The sequence below is a fragment of the Natrix helvetica genome, assembly GCF_964273705.1.
Source record: "Natrix helvetica genome assembly, chromosome: 1".
In the NCBI taxonomy this organism is placed as follows: Eukaryota; Metazoa; Chordata; class Lepidosauria; order Squamata; family Natricidae; genus Natrix; species Natrix helvetica.
This window is the reverse complement of record NC_138548.1, coordinates 243,703,460-243,717,564: the sequence shown is the minus strand read 5'-3', so window position 1 is coordinate 243,717,564 and position 14,105 is coordinate 243,703,460. Positions and strand designations below refer to the sequence as shown.

Sequence of the window (14,105 nt, the reverse complement as noted above, 5' to 3'; positions counted from 1 at the left end):
TATCCTTGACCAGGATTCATGGGTATTCGAGTAGAAGGTATATTGCTTTCCCTCTGGACTTCTTTCTCGCCATACATTATAAATATTTAATTCTTCGGCCATTTGGAAGAATGACCTGGGCAAAGTTCTCCTTTTCTCTTCTTTCCACTTTTATAGTCCCATTTCTGGTCAACTATAGCATTTAAATCACTTCCATCCTCACTTCCATTCTAATTCACTAGCTCACTCCAGATTTCCAGATTCATTTGGTTGTCCATGGATTAGTTGGTTTATCATATTTTTCCCTTTTTCTTTTGCTGTTTCAAAGTTTTCATGACATGTGTTATTTCCAAACTTTAATTTTGTTTGAAGAAAAAAATAACATTATAGCTGCCATGTTTGTTTATTCCATTGCAAAAGCATTCATTTTGCCCTAACCTCTGTGTGTGTGTTTTTGGTGTAGTGCTGTAGCAGAATATGGAGAAATTGAAACTAAGGCTCATACAAAGGTGATTCACTCAAATTGCATTGCCAAATTATTGCTGAGAGCTTTGAGAATAATGCAGAAGTGGTCTGGGCAAGAAGCTTCTTCAGTGAAAAGATCACATAATTTGGAAACCACAGCATTGATTTCTACAAAATGCGTTCTGTTCCATTTTCTTAAATTTTTACTTAAAATTTTATTCCATATTTTTATTTTTTAATGTTTCTCCTCTATTTCCATATGATATTGATCTCTGGCATTGGTCATTTCCACAGATTGGATCAGACTCATGTTCAAGAAACTGCACTGCAGATCCCTCAGTATCTAAAGCCCCTGTGCTACAGCAGCCTCAACAGCTCAGAAGAGAAAGTCCAAGCCTATCCCAGCAAAGTCGGTTATCATCTAGTGCTCCTAGTTCCTTGGAGGAAATTTGGCAAATGTTAGAGATGGGATCAAGTCCTTCAGTTCTCAGCCCCAAAAACATTGACCAAGGTATGTATAATGTATAAAGCCATGGTTATTTAATTTCAATAATATAATTCAAATATAGCACAATGGCTTTTTGAAACCCAAATTTCTCTATTTTGCCTATGAGAAATTCCATTGGTATTTTCTTCATTTCCTTTACATATTCACCACCTTTGAATTCAGTGTTTCACTGAGTGTGAAACTAACACATTTATGTGCTCAATTAATCATTGACTACAGATAGATCAGAATCTGTAGTATCTACACATAGATCAAATAATATTCTGTGGAACTTATTGGAAGACAGCATACTTGTCTCTAATGGTTTCTCCCGTGTATTTCTTGGACATTCCACAATATCCAAATGTAAGGAAGTGTTAATTGTATTCTTGGGTGCTCTTTTGGTATACTTTCCTACACTTAAACTGATTACAGCCCATCTCCTTTCCGCTGTATAAAAATCCAAGTCAGGTGTTGCTAAGCGATAAGAAATGTGTGACAAAATGTTCTTTAAAGCTGAAAGTCTGGTAACTACTCTTTTCACAATTCGGAAGTAGATACTCCCTATTGTAGCTGAATATAAATATATCACCACTTTTACTTAGCACTAATATATTTATATTGGCATTATACTGCCGTTTTCAGTAAGTAAAATTATTTTACTGTTATTATTTTAGTTTTCATAAACTACTTATAGGTGGAAATACAATATTGTTTTTTGTACTTATAACTCAAGTTTTGCTTGGTAGAGATTTTAAAAAAAATCAGTCAATGCATTCTAAGATTTGTTACAATACAATACAATACAATACAATACAATACAATAGTAGAGTTGGAAGGGACCTTGGAGGTCTTCTAGTCCAACCCCCTGCCTAGGCAGGAAACCCTATACCGTTTCAGACAAATAGCTATCCAACATCTTCTTAAAGACTTCCAGTGTTGGGGCATTCACATCTTCTGGAGGCAAGCTGTTCCACTGATTAATTGTTCTCACTGTCAGGAAATTTCTCCTCAGTTCTAAGTTGCTTCTCTCCTTGATTAGTTTCCACCCATTGCTTCTTGTTCTACCCTCAGGTGCTTTGGAGAATAGTTTGACTCCCTCTTCTTTGTGGCAACCTCTGAGATATTGGAATAATGCTATCATGTCTCCCCTAGTCCTTCTTTCTCTTAAGCTAAACATACCCAGTTCCTGCAACCGTTCTTCATATGTTTTAGTCTCCAGTCCCCTAATCATCTTTGTTGCTCTTCTCTGCACTCTTTCTAGAGTCTCCACATCTTTTTTACATCGTGGCAACCAGAACTGAATGCAGTATTCCAAGTGTGGCCTTGTTGTAAGATTCAATTTTATAAGTTTCAATAATAAACTATTTGTTACTTATTAAATTAGATTTTCTTATGGAACTCAAGTTGGTATTCGTAATGCTCTATCCTCCCAGGTTCCCCCCAAAACAACCCTGTGAGATTTGCACATTAGGTGATTTATAGTGTACACATTAAAGTTGCTGCCCCCTGCCACCCCAATACTACTAAAGGAAACACTCAGAACCTATTAACATCTGAAAAGATTATGAGGGAAATGGAAACTGACCTATTAATTAATTTTAAGCAGAATCTTATTGGTAATCTTGGAATAATAGTAACAGAAGGGACCTTGGAGGTCATTTAGTTCAACCTCCTGCTCTTCCAGGAGACCTATACTATTTCTGATAAATGCTATCCAGTCTCTTCTTAAAAGCCTCCAGCAATGGAGAAACCCCCAACTTCCAAAGGCAATTTGTTCCACTGGTTAATTGTTCTCACTTCCTTAGTTCTAGATTGCTTCACTCCTTGGTTAGTTTCTATCCATTGCTTTTTGTCCTGCCCACAGGTACTTTGGTAAATAAATTGCCCCCCTCTTCCTTGTGGCATCCCATTAAGTATTGGAAGACTGCTATCATGTCAATTTGGTCTCTCTTTTCTCTAGGCTAGGTATGCCCAGTTTCTGCAATCATTTTTCGTATGTTTTAGCTTCTAGACCCCTAATTGTTTATGTTGCTCTTCTCTGAACTTTTTCCAAAGTCTCAACATTTTTTTTGTATTGGGATGAACAAAACTGAATGAAGTATTTTAAGTTGGATCTTACCAAAGCTTTATAGAGTACTTCTGCTATGATTTGATGGGATGATTTGATACTTTTTGTGTGTCCCCCGCCTGAAAAAGCAAGTTGGCATGGATGCATACATATTCCACAACCCCCACACGCAAATACATATATACTATACGTGTGGAAAATACTACTGAACTTGTTTTAATTATCTTTATCCATAGAACTTAATTATTTTAATATTTAATAGCTTATTTTCTTCTTTTATCCCATTTAAAATAATTTCTTATTTCACTAGTTGACCAATGTTTTCTTTTTTGCCTATATGAACCAACTAAGCCAGTGATGGCGAACCTATAGCACGCGTGCCACAGGTGGCACGTGGAGCCATTTGTCAGGGCACGCGAGGCGCTGCCCTGTCAGCTGGCCAGCGCGCATGCGTGCGCTGGCCAACTGAGTTCACCCTTTTTTAAAGACATTTTTCACCCTCCTCAGACTCCAGAGGCTTTATAGGAGCCTGGGGAGGGCGAAACGAGCCTCCCCCCCCGGAGACCCTCTGGAGGCTTCATGAGCTTCCTTGACGCCTTTGGAGCGCTCAAAACGACCCTCCGAGCAAACCGGAAGTCACTTCCAGTTTGCTCAGAGGGTCATTTTGAGCGCTCCAAAGGCTTCAGGGACCGTCCAGAGGCATCCAGGGGGGGCGGGGGAGGCTGTTTTCACCCTTCCACGGCTCCTATAAAGCCTCTGGAGTCTGGGAAGGGCGATAAAAGCATGTAAAAATGGGGGGAAGCCTGTAGTGCGCGCATGCGCACTGGGGGGGTCGCACATTGCATTATGGGTGCAGCACGCCCACACACGACTCCCCTGCGCTCCCCCCACTTATGGCAAGCGAGCCAAAAAAGGTTCGCCATCGCTGAACTAAGCATTTATCTCTCCAATATTAGACTTAAAATTCTTCCTCACTTTGTCTCTTTCTTTTACTGATCACTCTATGGTCATTAATGCTTATTACATGAATTTATCAGATTTCTACAAATTGGACAATTTCTCTGCAGATGATTCTCTAGCTCCAAGACTCTAATTCGTTAGTTACTATTGCAAATGTTTTGGGAAAGTTTTTGGAAATAGAAAATATATCATGAAATTACAGATTAACACTGTGTTCCCATTTAACAGTAGTTACATAATACTTACGTATGCTGACAGCCATGTGGTAGCAAGGGGAGGGTAATATGGAGCTCCAGGGATACTACGTAGAGATTCATCTATTGCATCAAAGATTTTGTGAACTGAGCATAGAAGAGATACCACAGTTCAAGAACCTATTGATAAAGACTGTTTGCACATGTAAATATTACAGCAACTTTCCTAATGTTTCATGTTCTCAACTGGTGAAACTTATCTGGCAATTTTACAAAAACACTAATTCCTAATCTTGGATTCATCTATCTAAAATAAAACTGCTGCCTTTAATACTGCAAATGGCCACAATTTCATGCTATAGAACAACGTTTTGGGCTAGTATTTTATACCATCTACAGATGGATTTTGAGATTTATGTTTAAGCTTGGTATTTATCTATCTCATATACCTACTATGGAGGTCTTGGCATTAGGTAATCTGCTTTGGGAATAGTATTTATCCTCTTATCTTGATTTCAGGTCCTGCATATAGGCAATATAGAATGTAGCAAAGCGAATGGAAGAGGCATCCTAAAATGACATGTTCCACCACAAATGTGTGACTCCAATTGGCTGGAGTTTCCAGACAAATTGCAATTGTGGAGTGGGGTTGTGGGATGGAGTAGGAAGGATTTATCCCAGTCTTCCAGAGGGAGCACCCTCCCTGTCTCACACTCGTGGCTTGTTAACCAGCCCATTTTTAATATTTTTGAAAAAAGTCTAATGCTTTTTCAAAACAGCAGTAAAGCTATGTTCAAAAATATTCCATGTTAAAGTTCACAGATTCAGAGCACTGTAAGGAACATTGGAGAATTCTCTCTCACCTTACCCAATATATTTCTATTGCATTTATGTCCTGTCAGGCTAAAAAGATGAGAAAGAGCAAGATATGAAGTGGGAGAGAACAGTCAATAAAAGCTGCAGAGGAATGGCTATGCTGACAGAATGTGGCTATGACAGTAACATCTGAAGGCGACCCATGGGATAAGCAAACAAGTGTAAACTTTGGCAAAATAGTGTTTTCTGCCACTGCCCTAAAATACAATGTATAGTTCAATCATGAAAAATCCCTTTGTTGGAAGACATTTCTGAAATACCAGTCAGTTATTACATAGGAAGATATGTTAGAGTTTGCAGCAATCCAACCAGCACACAAGTAAATAACTCAACAGGATTCATTGATATAACATACTTCCTTGTATACAATACCATGCAGCAGAATCCAGAACTCAGAATCCAGAAGTACACAAGCAGTATAATACAGAGGCACTTATATATACATACATGAGCCAGGCCCAGGCTCCGAACTTCACCAAATAGTTCCCATTGGCTGACTTGTTGTTATGGCTATCCCAGCTCATAATTCCTCATACACTGACAAGATATATCTGTGGAAGCCATATATCTGGTCTCACCTGCAGTTCAAGTCAAAATGGTTATGGAGGGCAGTGCCTGGAAACCGTAGAGGAGAGGATATATTTGTAGCAGCCAGAAGCGCATGTTCCAACTTCATGTCATGCAACCAAATGCTCAGTCAGGAACCCGTATTGTATCCATGGCAAAAATTGTGTGAAAAGAGGAACAGTACTTATTTAAGGTATTGTTTATGTGGCTCGATAGTGAAATGAAGACAATGTTATCAGGACACACCATATAAAAACTATGGGACATGTTCATGTTGCTATTAGAGAAAAGCAAAAACATCAAGATTGAATGTGGACATTCTGCGAGTCAGTGACCTGAAAAGGAATAGATCTCTTTGCATCTGAGTAGCATGAGATCTTCTCCTATAGACAAAAAACCCCTTTGAAAAATAGAGTAGTTATTATTAAGAGGAGAGTGTCAAAATGATGATGATTTGTCACATAGTTAGCTAGATATTTAGACTGGATTTGGCATTTTGACCATTTATTGAGTGCTTCCCAAGGACCTGGGATAGGCAGATGTTTAATGTTGTTAAAGGTTATAATATTTAGTCACACAATCATTATTATATACATTTGAAATCATAGCTGCCAGCTCTTTTGCTAGTATTGGCCTTCATAGGCATTGAGTTCTTCCCCAAAAATTTGGATGTCGTAGTGAATCAGTGTATATGTGCAGATCCAAACAATGCCACATTTGTAATTGAAAATTGGTCATTTTGTCAACGTGCAGATTTCCTAAGTGCCATCCAAGGTTTTTGTGGCATGGCACCCAATATTATTGGCACCCATGCCAATAATCACTGGGACCACAATGACCAATTCATGCCATAATCCTTCAACTTCAATTTTGATACTTTGTGATCTTCCTTAATTATTTGTCTTCTATTTTAGTATCTCCAACTGTAAAATGCCTAGAAACTTCATCCTGATGGCTTCACCATTCACCATTTCAATTCCATTACTATTTGTGCTTTTACCCTGGTTTATTGCTACTATAACACATTCCTCTAGGTCAAATTCTATTGCTATATTTATGCTAACATTCTTTGTATTTGTCCATGACTGGATTTGATTTCTGATTTTACCTAAAACTTCAAATCAAATCAGCCATATAAAAGAAATGTGATACTGTATTTTTTTGCTGTTCTATAGCCAAAATTTGATTTTTTTTCAAAACACTGAAAATAAGATCATAGCAATGACAGATAATAAGGGTAATTATGACTCATCCAGGAAAATGCCTTTGCTCATTTTGATAAGCCTATATTTTTAATTTCCAACTACCAGTTCTGTTTTCGACTACTTCATTATATTTTTCTATAAACATTGCAATGTTCTTGTTGAAGCAAAATTTGATGATCTATGTAATGATGTAGTAAAAACCTTTTTATGATCAAGCCAGACAATATGTAAATTGTTGTTTTGCCTTTTGCAATTCTCCAAAACCATTTTATCAATCAGAAGTTGATCTTTTGTACTTCTGCTTTTTATTTTATTTCTTTCTGTTCTACTGGGATGATGTTATTTTCTTTTAAACGATCTTGGATATGGTCCATGATAATGCTTATGAGTAACTTAAACATTGTAGACAAATATGTTATTGGCCCGTAGTTTCCCCGTGTCCCTTTTGCTGGATCATTTTAAATCGGATAAGTTTTGCCAGTTATTAACCGGTCGCTGATGTCTTTTATGCAAATTTTCATTAAATCATTCAGCTATAATTTGATGTAAACTACTCAAATATTTAAGCCAAAAGCCATACAACTGATAATTTCCACAAGATGTACAGTTTTTAATACATTTCACTTAATTTATAACCATTTCTGTTGTTATTACCTTGAATTTGATTTTTACTAACTCGTCTTCAAATTCTTATCCCAATCCAACATTTTTATTATATTTTGAGTTTCTGATAGATCTTTACAAAACTGTATTGTACACCTTTTTTGTTGGTTTTCCATTTTTAGAATTTCTATTGCCATTTACAGTATATTTTGTATAATCTCCTCTGGTCTGATTGAAATACTGATTTTTCTTAAATTAGATTATTCAGGCCTCATAGCATTCAATTTTCATAGCTTATTGCTGGTATTTTTTTCCTTAATGATTTCCAAAGCTTCTTCAATTTTTCTGGCACTAAACCAATTTTTTTAAATAAGGCTCATCTTGATCCTTACATTCTTCAATTTTTGTTCTTTTGTGTTCTTTAAATTACTTGCATCTGATCCAGTGTTGAAATTCAATTTTTTTTACTACCAGTTCTGTGGGCGTGGCTTGGTGGAGATGACAGGGGAAGGATACTGCATTTGTTCTCTATGTACATAATTGTGTACATAATGTGCCCTAGAATATTTGTACCACCATTCCTATAAATTAAATTACATGCTTCCCAGAGTGACTTGCCTTAGTTGTTGGAAGACAGCTACTTAGTTGACAAACATAATTAAACAGATAGCATCAGTATAAAGACCAAATGAAACAATAATAATTGAATTACTATAACTGTGCTAGTGTTTTATTTTTAGAGTTCCAAGCCTTGGGGAACTATAAAAAGATGCAAAAGGATTGAAAAATAAGAGACAGTCATAATTTCAATACATATTTTGTTGCAATATTTAAACCCAGATGATGAAAACTAATCCGCTTTTATAATTGTTCATTATTATTGGCTCAGTTTTATTGGGTCATACATAATCTTCTCTATGGATCAGAATTTCAACACGTTTTTCCCTATCATGTGGGTAAAGGACCAGACAGTGAGAGGGCTGGGTAGAATATTAACCAGTAGAGATGCGTACTCGTTTTGGACTCTATGCATGCAGTTTTGTTCTCTATTATGTAAGATTCTCATCTCCCAAGAGAAGTACAAATATTAACTTATTCTGATGTGATTTCTGTACTTAAGAGTTCCTGCCAGTAAAATCAGCACTTTAAACGAAAGAGAGAGCTATCTGGATTCTAGGAGCAGTAGTAACAGAATGGATTGTAAGAATTCATCATTTATATTCTTTGGTTCAGGGAAATGCAGTGTGATCAAAATTAATTTTGTTGTCAGGGATCATGAATGGGCACAGATGGAGCTAGTGCTAAATATCAGATGAGCTCTCAACACATATGGACCTGCTCGTGTGTGAATTTCAAAGTCCATTTTATTTAATTGTGATCATTTGTCAGCAAGGTGAAAACATGGAAGCAGGGTAACAGCTATATTAAAGTTAAGATTTAAAAAATGGAGAAAAGAAGCAACTGAATAAAATATATAAAGCCATAATATAATATAATGCAAAACATAAAGATATAATAGAAATACATTAATGACATGAAATGAAAAGAAAATATTATAAAATAGAAAAGAACTATGTCATGGGGTCATCACTCCAGGATTAGGACGTTTTATGCCTTTCTGATGAAAATTGCTGCTGATGCACATAGAACACTGGTGATAGTAGCATTCCAGTCTGTGATTAGGAAACAAATGTCTCTCACTCATAACAGATTTGGCTCTTTGTTAGGAGGCAGCAAAAGCATGTCTGCATATAAATTGCTGTAGAAAAAGCAGTGAAAAAATACATGAAATAGGATTTCCACAAGGCTATCACCTACTGTATTTCCCATTTTGTACAGCTGAGAATAAGGCATTGTAATAAGCCAAAGCAAAGGTTCTGTTATGTCAGGCAAAGAAACCTAAATAGTTTACAGATATAAATCAAATTTGAATCCACCACTGAGAGTTGGCTGTAGCACAGAATCCACCTGCTATGCAACATCAAAGATTTTTTTCCCACAGATTTCAGTTTTTAAAAAAATTATTGGCCTCTGAGCAACAAAGAAAGATAGATAGCAAGGCCACAATAACTTAGTTGAGATTTTTGCGTCCATCTTGATGAAAAGGCATCAAGGAAAATTAATGGGCCAGTAAACTGTTGGAAAACGAGTTTAAACCAGTAACAAATCAGGAAACACAGATTCTCGGCTCCCATAGAACCATACCAGTTCTGTACAGATTAAAGTTTCCATGTGAAAGAGTGCTAATAAAAGATAGATTGAATGATATTAACGGACTTTGAATGATTTTATATGCGTATCTGTGTATGATTGTATATACATATCTATGTACTATACAGTACTTGAGATACAAGCAATTTTTGACTTCTGATCACTATTAAGCCCCAAATTTCTGTTGCTAAGCAAGATAGTTGTTAAATGAGCTTTGCTGCATTTTATGACTTTTCTTGCCACAGTTTTTAAGTGAATTACTTGTTGTTAAGGGCATTTAACTCCCCACCACCATTGACTTTGCTTGTTGGAAGCTATCTGGAAGTTTATAAAAATGGTTATCACATGACCCTGTCCAGTGCAACTGCCATAAATACATGCCAGTTGCCAAGTGCTCAAGTGGAAACTGGTCATAAGTCACTTTTTTAATGACAATATAACTTCAAACAGTCACTAAATGAATGGTTGTAAGTCGAGGACTACCTGTATAGACCTAGCTCTAGATGCGTACACTTGTGGCTTTTGTCATTCAAACATCCATTGACAAACACACCCAGATATGTATCTTACATTCAGCTTTCCTTAATGCTTTGCCTTTCCTCCATGATAATCTAGATGTCACATTCCGGTGCCCTGCGTAAGAAAAGCCAGTAACACAGGATGATGTTAGAATTTTTATCTGGAAACACAGACCTGGCACAAAGCGACCATCCAAAAGGAATTAGTTTGTGCTACCGTGGTTAGTTCACCCACACCTTATATCGTGCTAGACCTCCCCTCCTATTGACTACTTGCCGCTAATACATTGAATACAATGTAAAAGTCTACCCAAAATATTGTGTTTTCTTTAACCATAGTTGCTCATAACCATAATTGCTAAAGTTCACTTGACAGCACCTATCTACACAATGATGAACAATTGCTCCTCCATCATTATACAATAGTTGTGAACATGGACTCTTCTCAGTATTTGATTTCAGCCATCTGCACTGGGTAGCTCTCCTTATTTGGCCACTACATCCAGAAAATGTGTTATAAAGGTTTTATACAGCTTCCGCAGTCCGGCCATGCCCCTAGCTACACATCCCAGCTTATCCCGCTCTGTTTCCTGCTTCCACCCACGATCTGACGATCAGCTATTTCCCTTCCTGATCAGCCAGGTACAGTCTGGGTCCTGCTAGCCAGGCGGCAGCCCCTGGGAGGCAGGAGTGATGCGATGCCGGCTGTGGGCGTGTGTCTGGAACGTCGTCTCAGGTGGTGGCTCATCCCCGTCAGGATGGCAGGGCGGTGTGGCCGTTGATGCCCGTGCATGCATGTCCCAGTTGTCCACTCCTCCCTTGCCCAAATGGTGGCCCCAGGCCGTCTGGTGGTCCGGGGCTGACACTAGAACCCTAAATCAAACCAAACCAAGCCTGAAAATAGCAATATAAAACCTACAAGATGAATGTAGAGCGAGTAAGTATAGCAAAGAATAAAGATAAACATATAATAATGTAATATTGTGTAAAGGAAAAACCAGAGGGGCAGTGGTCCAGGGACCCTGTTGAGCCATCCCCATATGGGTATAGCTGCTGGCCTGCAAGGTGTCCATATAGTGTCCAAAGAGGACTGCTGAGGTCAGTGTTAAAGTAAAAGCCTATTAAATGTTGTTGTTATCATGAATAAATAGGGAACTGACACAAACTCTTATAAAAGAATCTCCCAAATTGTAGGACTAGACATTAGGCTCAGCTTGGTTTGAAGGTCAGTGTCACAGATCTGTTGCTGGTGAGCCCTTCTGGCATTTTCAAAGCCTCATGAGCATAGGTTGTATATTGTGAAACCTAATGAATGAATTTTGTCAATAGCCTTCAGAACTCATATTAATTTAATACAGTCCTAAGGGACCAAATCAATGGAGACTTAGTGTAGTTTTTGTTGAGAATTTTACATAGTTCAAAGGCAAATATAGAAATATAAAGAGAGAGAGAAAACTACAGAAAACAATAGTTACAGAAAAAAAAAGAAACAATTTCAAACCTTATTTACAGCAGTTACAAACTCCTTATCCCTGTTCCCTCTTTCATGTTAAAATGGTCCCTTTAGATCCTTTATTCAGTCCTTTTTCAGTCATGTCCAAAAATCATCATTTCACCTTCTTTTCATTTTAAGCAAAACGTTTTCCAGTCTTTTATAAAAGTGATGGACAAGTGATACTTAGAACCAGTCCTCGTAGTTGCGGCCATTGCAGCATCCCCTTTGCTATATGATTGCAATCTGGGTGCTTTGTAACTGGCTCGCAGTTACAACATTGCAGCATCCCACAGACAAAGGATCATTATTTGTGACCATCACTGCTGGCTTTTGAGAAAAAAAGTCAGTGGGACAGCCGGCAGGAGGTTATAAATGGTGTTCACAGGATATCACACTTAGTGACATCTTGAGATTTTCTTAACTAAGGCAATTGGAAGGGCCAGAACTGCCATTGCTACGCTATGTGCTATGACGTTGAGCTTTACAACCATGTTGCCTAATAACTACAGTTTAGTTCCAGTTGTCATTGTTACGGTAATTGAGGATATCTATCTTTTTTCTAAATACAAAAGGCCAGTGCCTTTTTCATTCCTGAGAAAATGACATGGTGACTACAATGTCATACAAGTGCCAGAATCACACATTCTACTACGAGGGGAGGGTGGTGAGCAGGGAACATAAGTGCCTGAAGGATTTGATTTATATAAAAGTTAAAAAGTAAGAGGGCTAATATGTAACCTTCCTTTAACCTCTAAGTTGGAACAGCTTCAGAAAGATGGACATGTAAGGTAGCTGGATGACTTTAGGCCACTTTCTCAACCCAACCTATTTCATAGCGTAGTTATTATGGACAAAATAGAAGGCAGGAGTATTAGGAACATCCACGACCTTTAGTTATAATTTTGAAAAAGATAAAATATAATAACACCAAACTCTCAAGAGAGGAGTTAGCGAGACTGGATAAATAGAAGCAGCTTTTTGCCAATGGTGTATTGCCTTAATCTTTCCACAGTTTCTCTACCCCTTGGAATAAATTCAAGAGCTGATTTTTGCAACTAAGGTTGCAAAACAGGGAACGTTGGGCAGCGGTGGGGAGTGGGGGAGAAGCAGAGTATTTTTCAGCCAAATGGTGAAGGACAAGACCATAGTCCAGAGCTGAACATTACTTTCTAAAACCAGCCTGCTCCTCAGAAATAACATTGCTTCGAACACACCCGTCGTTTGAATATAGAAACCAGTCATATGGTCTACTTATTACATTGAGAACTAATAGACTTGTAATTTATTGGGACTAGTCTATGTATTTTTATTGAATGGAATAATAGCTTGGTTCCAGTCAAATGAAAATAGCCTGAAATATTAATGAGTAAACAAAGCAGCCATTTTCTCCCTTACTAGTTCTGTGAGAATGAAAGAGCGAGCGAGAGGGAGGGAGGAGAGAAAGACAGAGAGAGATAATGCATTGTCTCTATCTAAAGTTTGTGTCCCTACACAGTGTTAATTTGGATCTAAAGCCACCCTTAATGCCATCAGCTGTCTTCAAAGCTGGCAGTGAGAAATGGGAGTAAAACAATGCTCTTTTCTCAGTTTAGGTCTCTATTACTTGTATCGGAATTGTGTGAAAATGCTGTTAATTTCCTTTATCTTTATGATTTGTAGAAAAATGCCAGATTATCAATGAACCCAAACAAATTGAAGAATCTCCAAGAAAAGCGCAAGTAGATCCATTGGCTGTCAAGGGGAAAAAGTTTGATGTTCAAGCAAGGCTAAAACCAAAGAAATCACCTTACATTCAATCCAACAAACTCCAAAAATCTCAACGAATAACTAAAATCCGCAATTACAATATAAAGGACTGAGATTTCACTGAACTATTAAATTTTCTTTGTATAGTATGCTGAGATTCTTTGTTTTTATTAAAGATACAAAATAGTTTAAATATTAGACTTTCAGCTGCATTGATATCGCTAATCTCATATTATTGCATATCAAAATGCTCATTTTTCTTTTTCTGCATGGAATAAAATGTAAAAGTCTACCCAAAATATTGTGTTTTCTTTAACCATGGTGGCTCATAACCATAATTGCTAAAGTTCACTTGACAGCACCTATCTACACAATGATGAACAATTGCTCCTCCATCATTATACAATAGTTGTGAACATGGACTCTTCTCAGTATTTGATTTCAGCCATCTGCACTGGGTAGCTCTCCTTATTTGGCCACTACATCCAGAAAATGTGTTATAAAGGTTTTGTGTCATAGGACAACACATATACTATTGGTATTTACTGGGTTTGTACATCTCCGCATTCCACAGACTAATTACATATAGTGTTTTCTGAGACAGGCCACATGGCTTTTGAGTGGCATGCCAAGGGCTGCACTTCAAAGGAAACAAGTACTTCACCTTTATTGAAACATCATAAACATTAATGAAACAGTTTATGTTATTGTTTCTATGTATTTAATAG

The 14,105-nt window shown here is 37.4% G+C and overlaps 1 protein-coding gene across 1 annotated transcript in view; it reads left to right on the top strand.

Annotated features, from left to right (window-relative positions):
* Window positions 1-13,669, top strand: part of CCDC57 (coiled-coil domain containing 57) — a gene marked incomplete at its 5' end in the record, with an annotated part of 90,230 nt that extends 76,561 nt beyond the window's left edge. Inside the window, 2 exon segments of the mRNA XM_081936886.1 lie at window positions 739-955; window positions 13,291-13,669. Coding sequence (XP_081793012.1) covers window positions 739-955; window positions 13,291-13,490 — 417 coding nt within the window. The 3' untranslated portion in view covers window positions 13,491-13,669.
* Window positions 13,670-14,105: the final 436 nt, after the last annotated feature.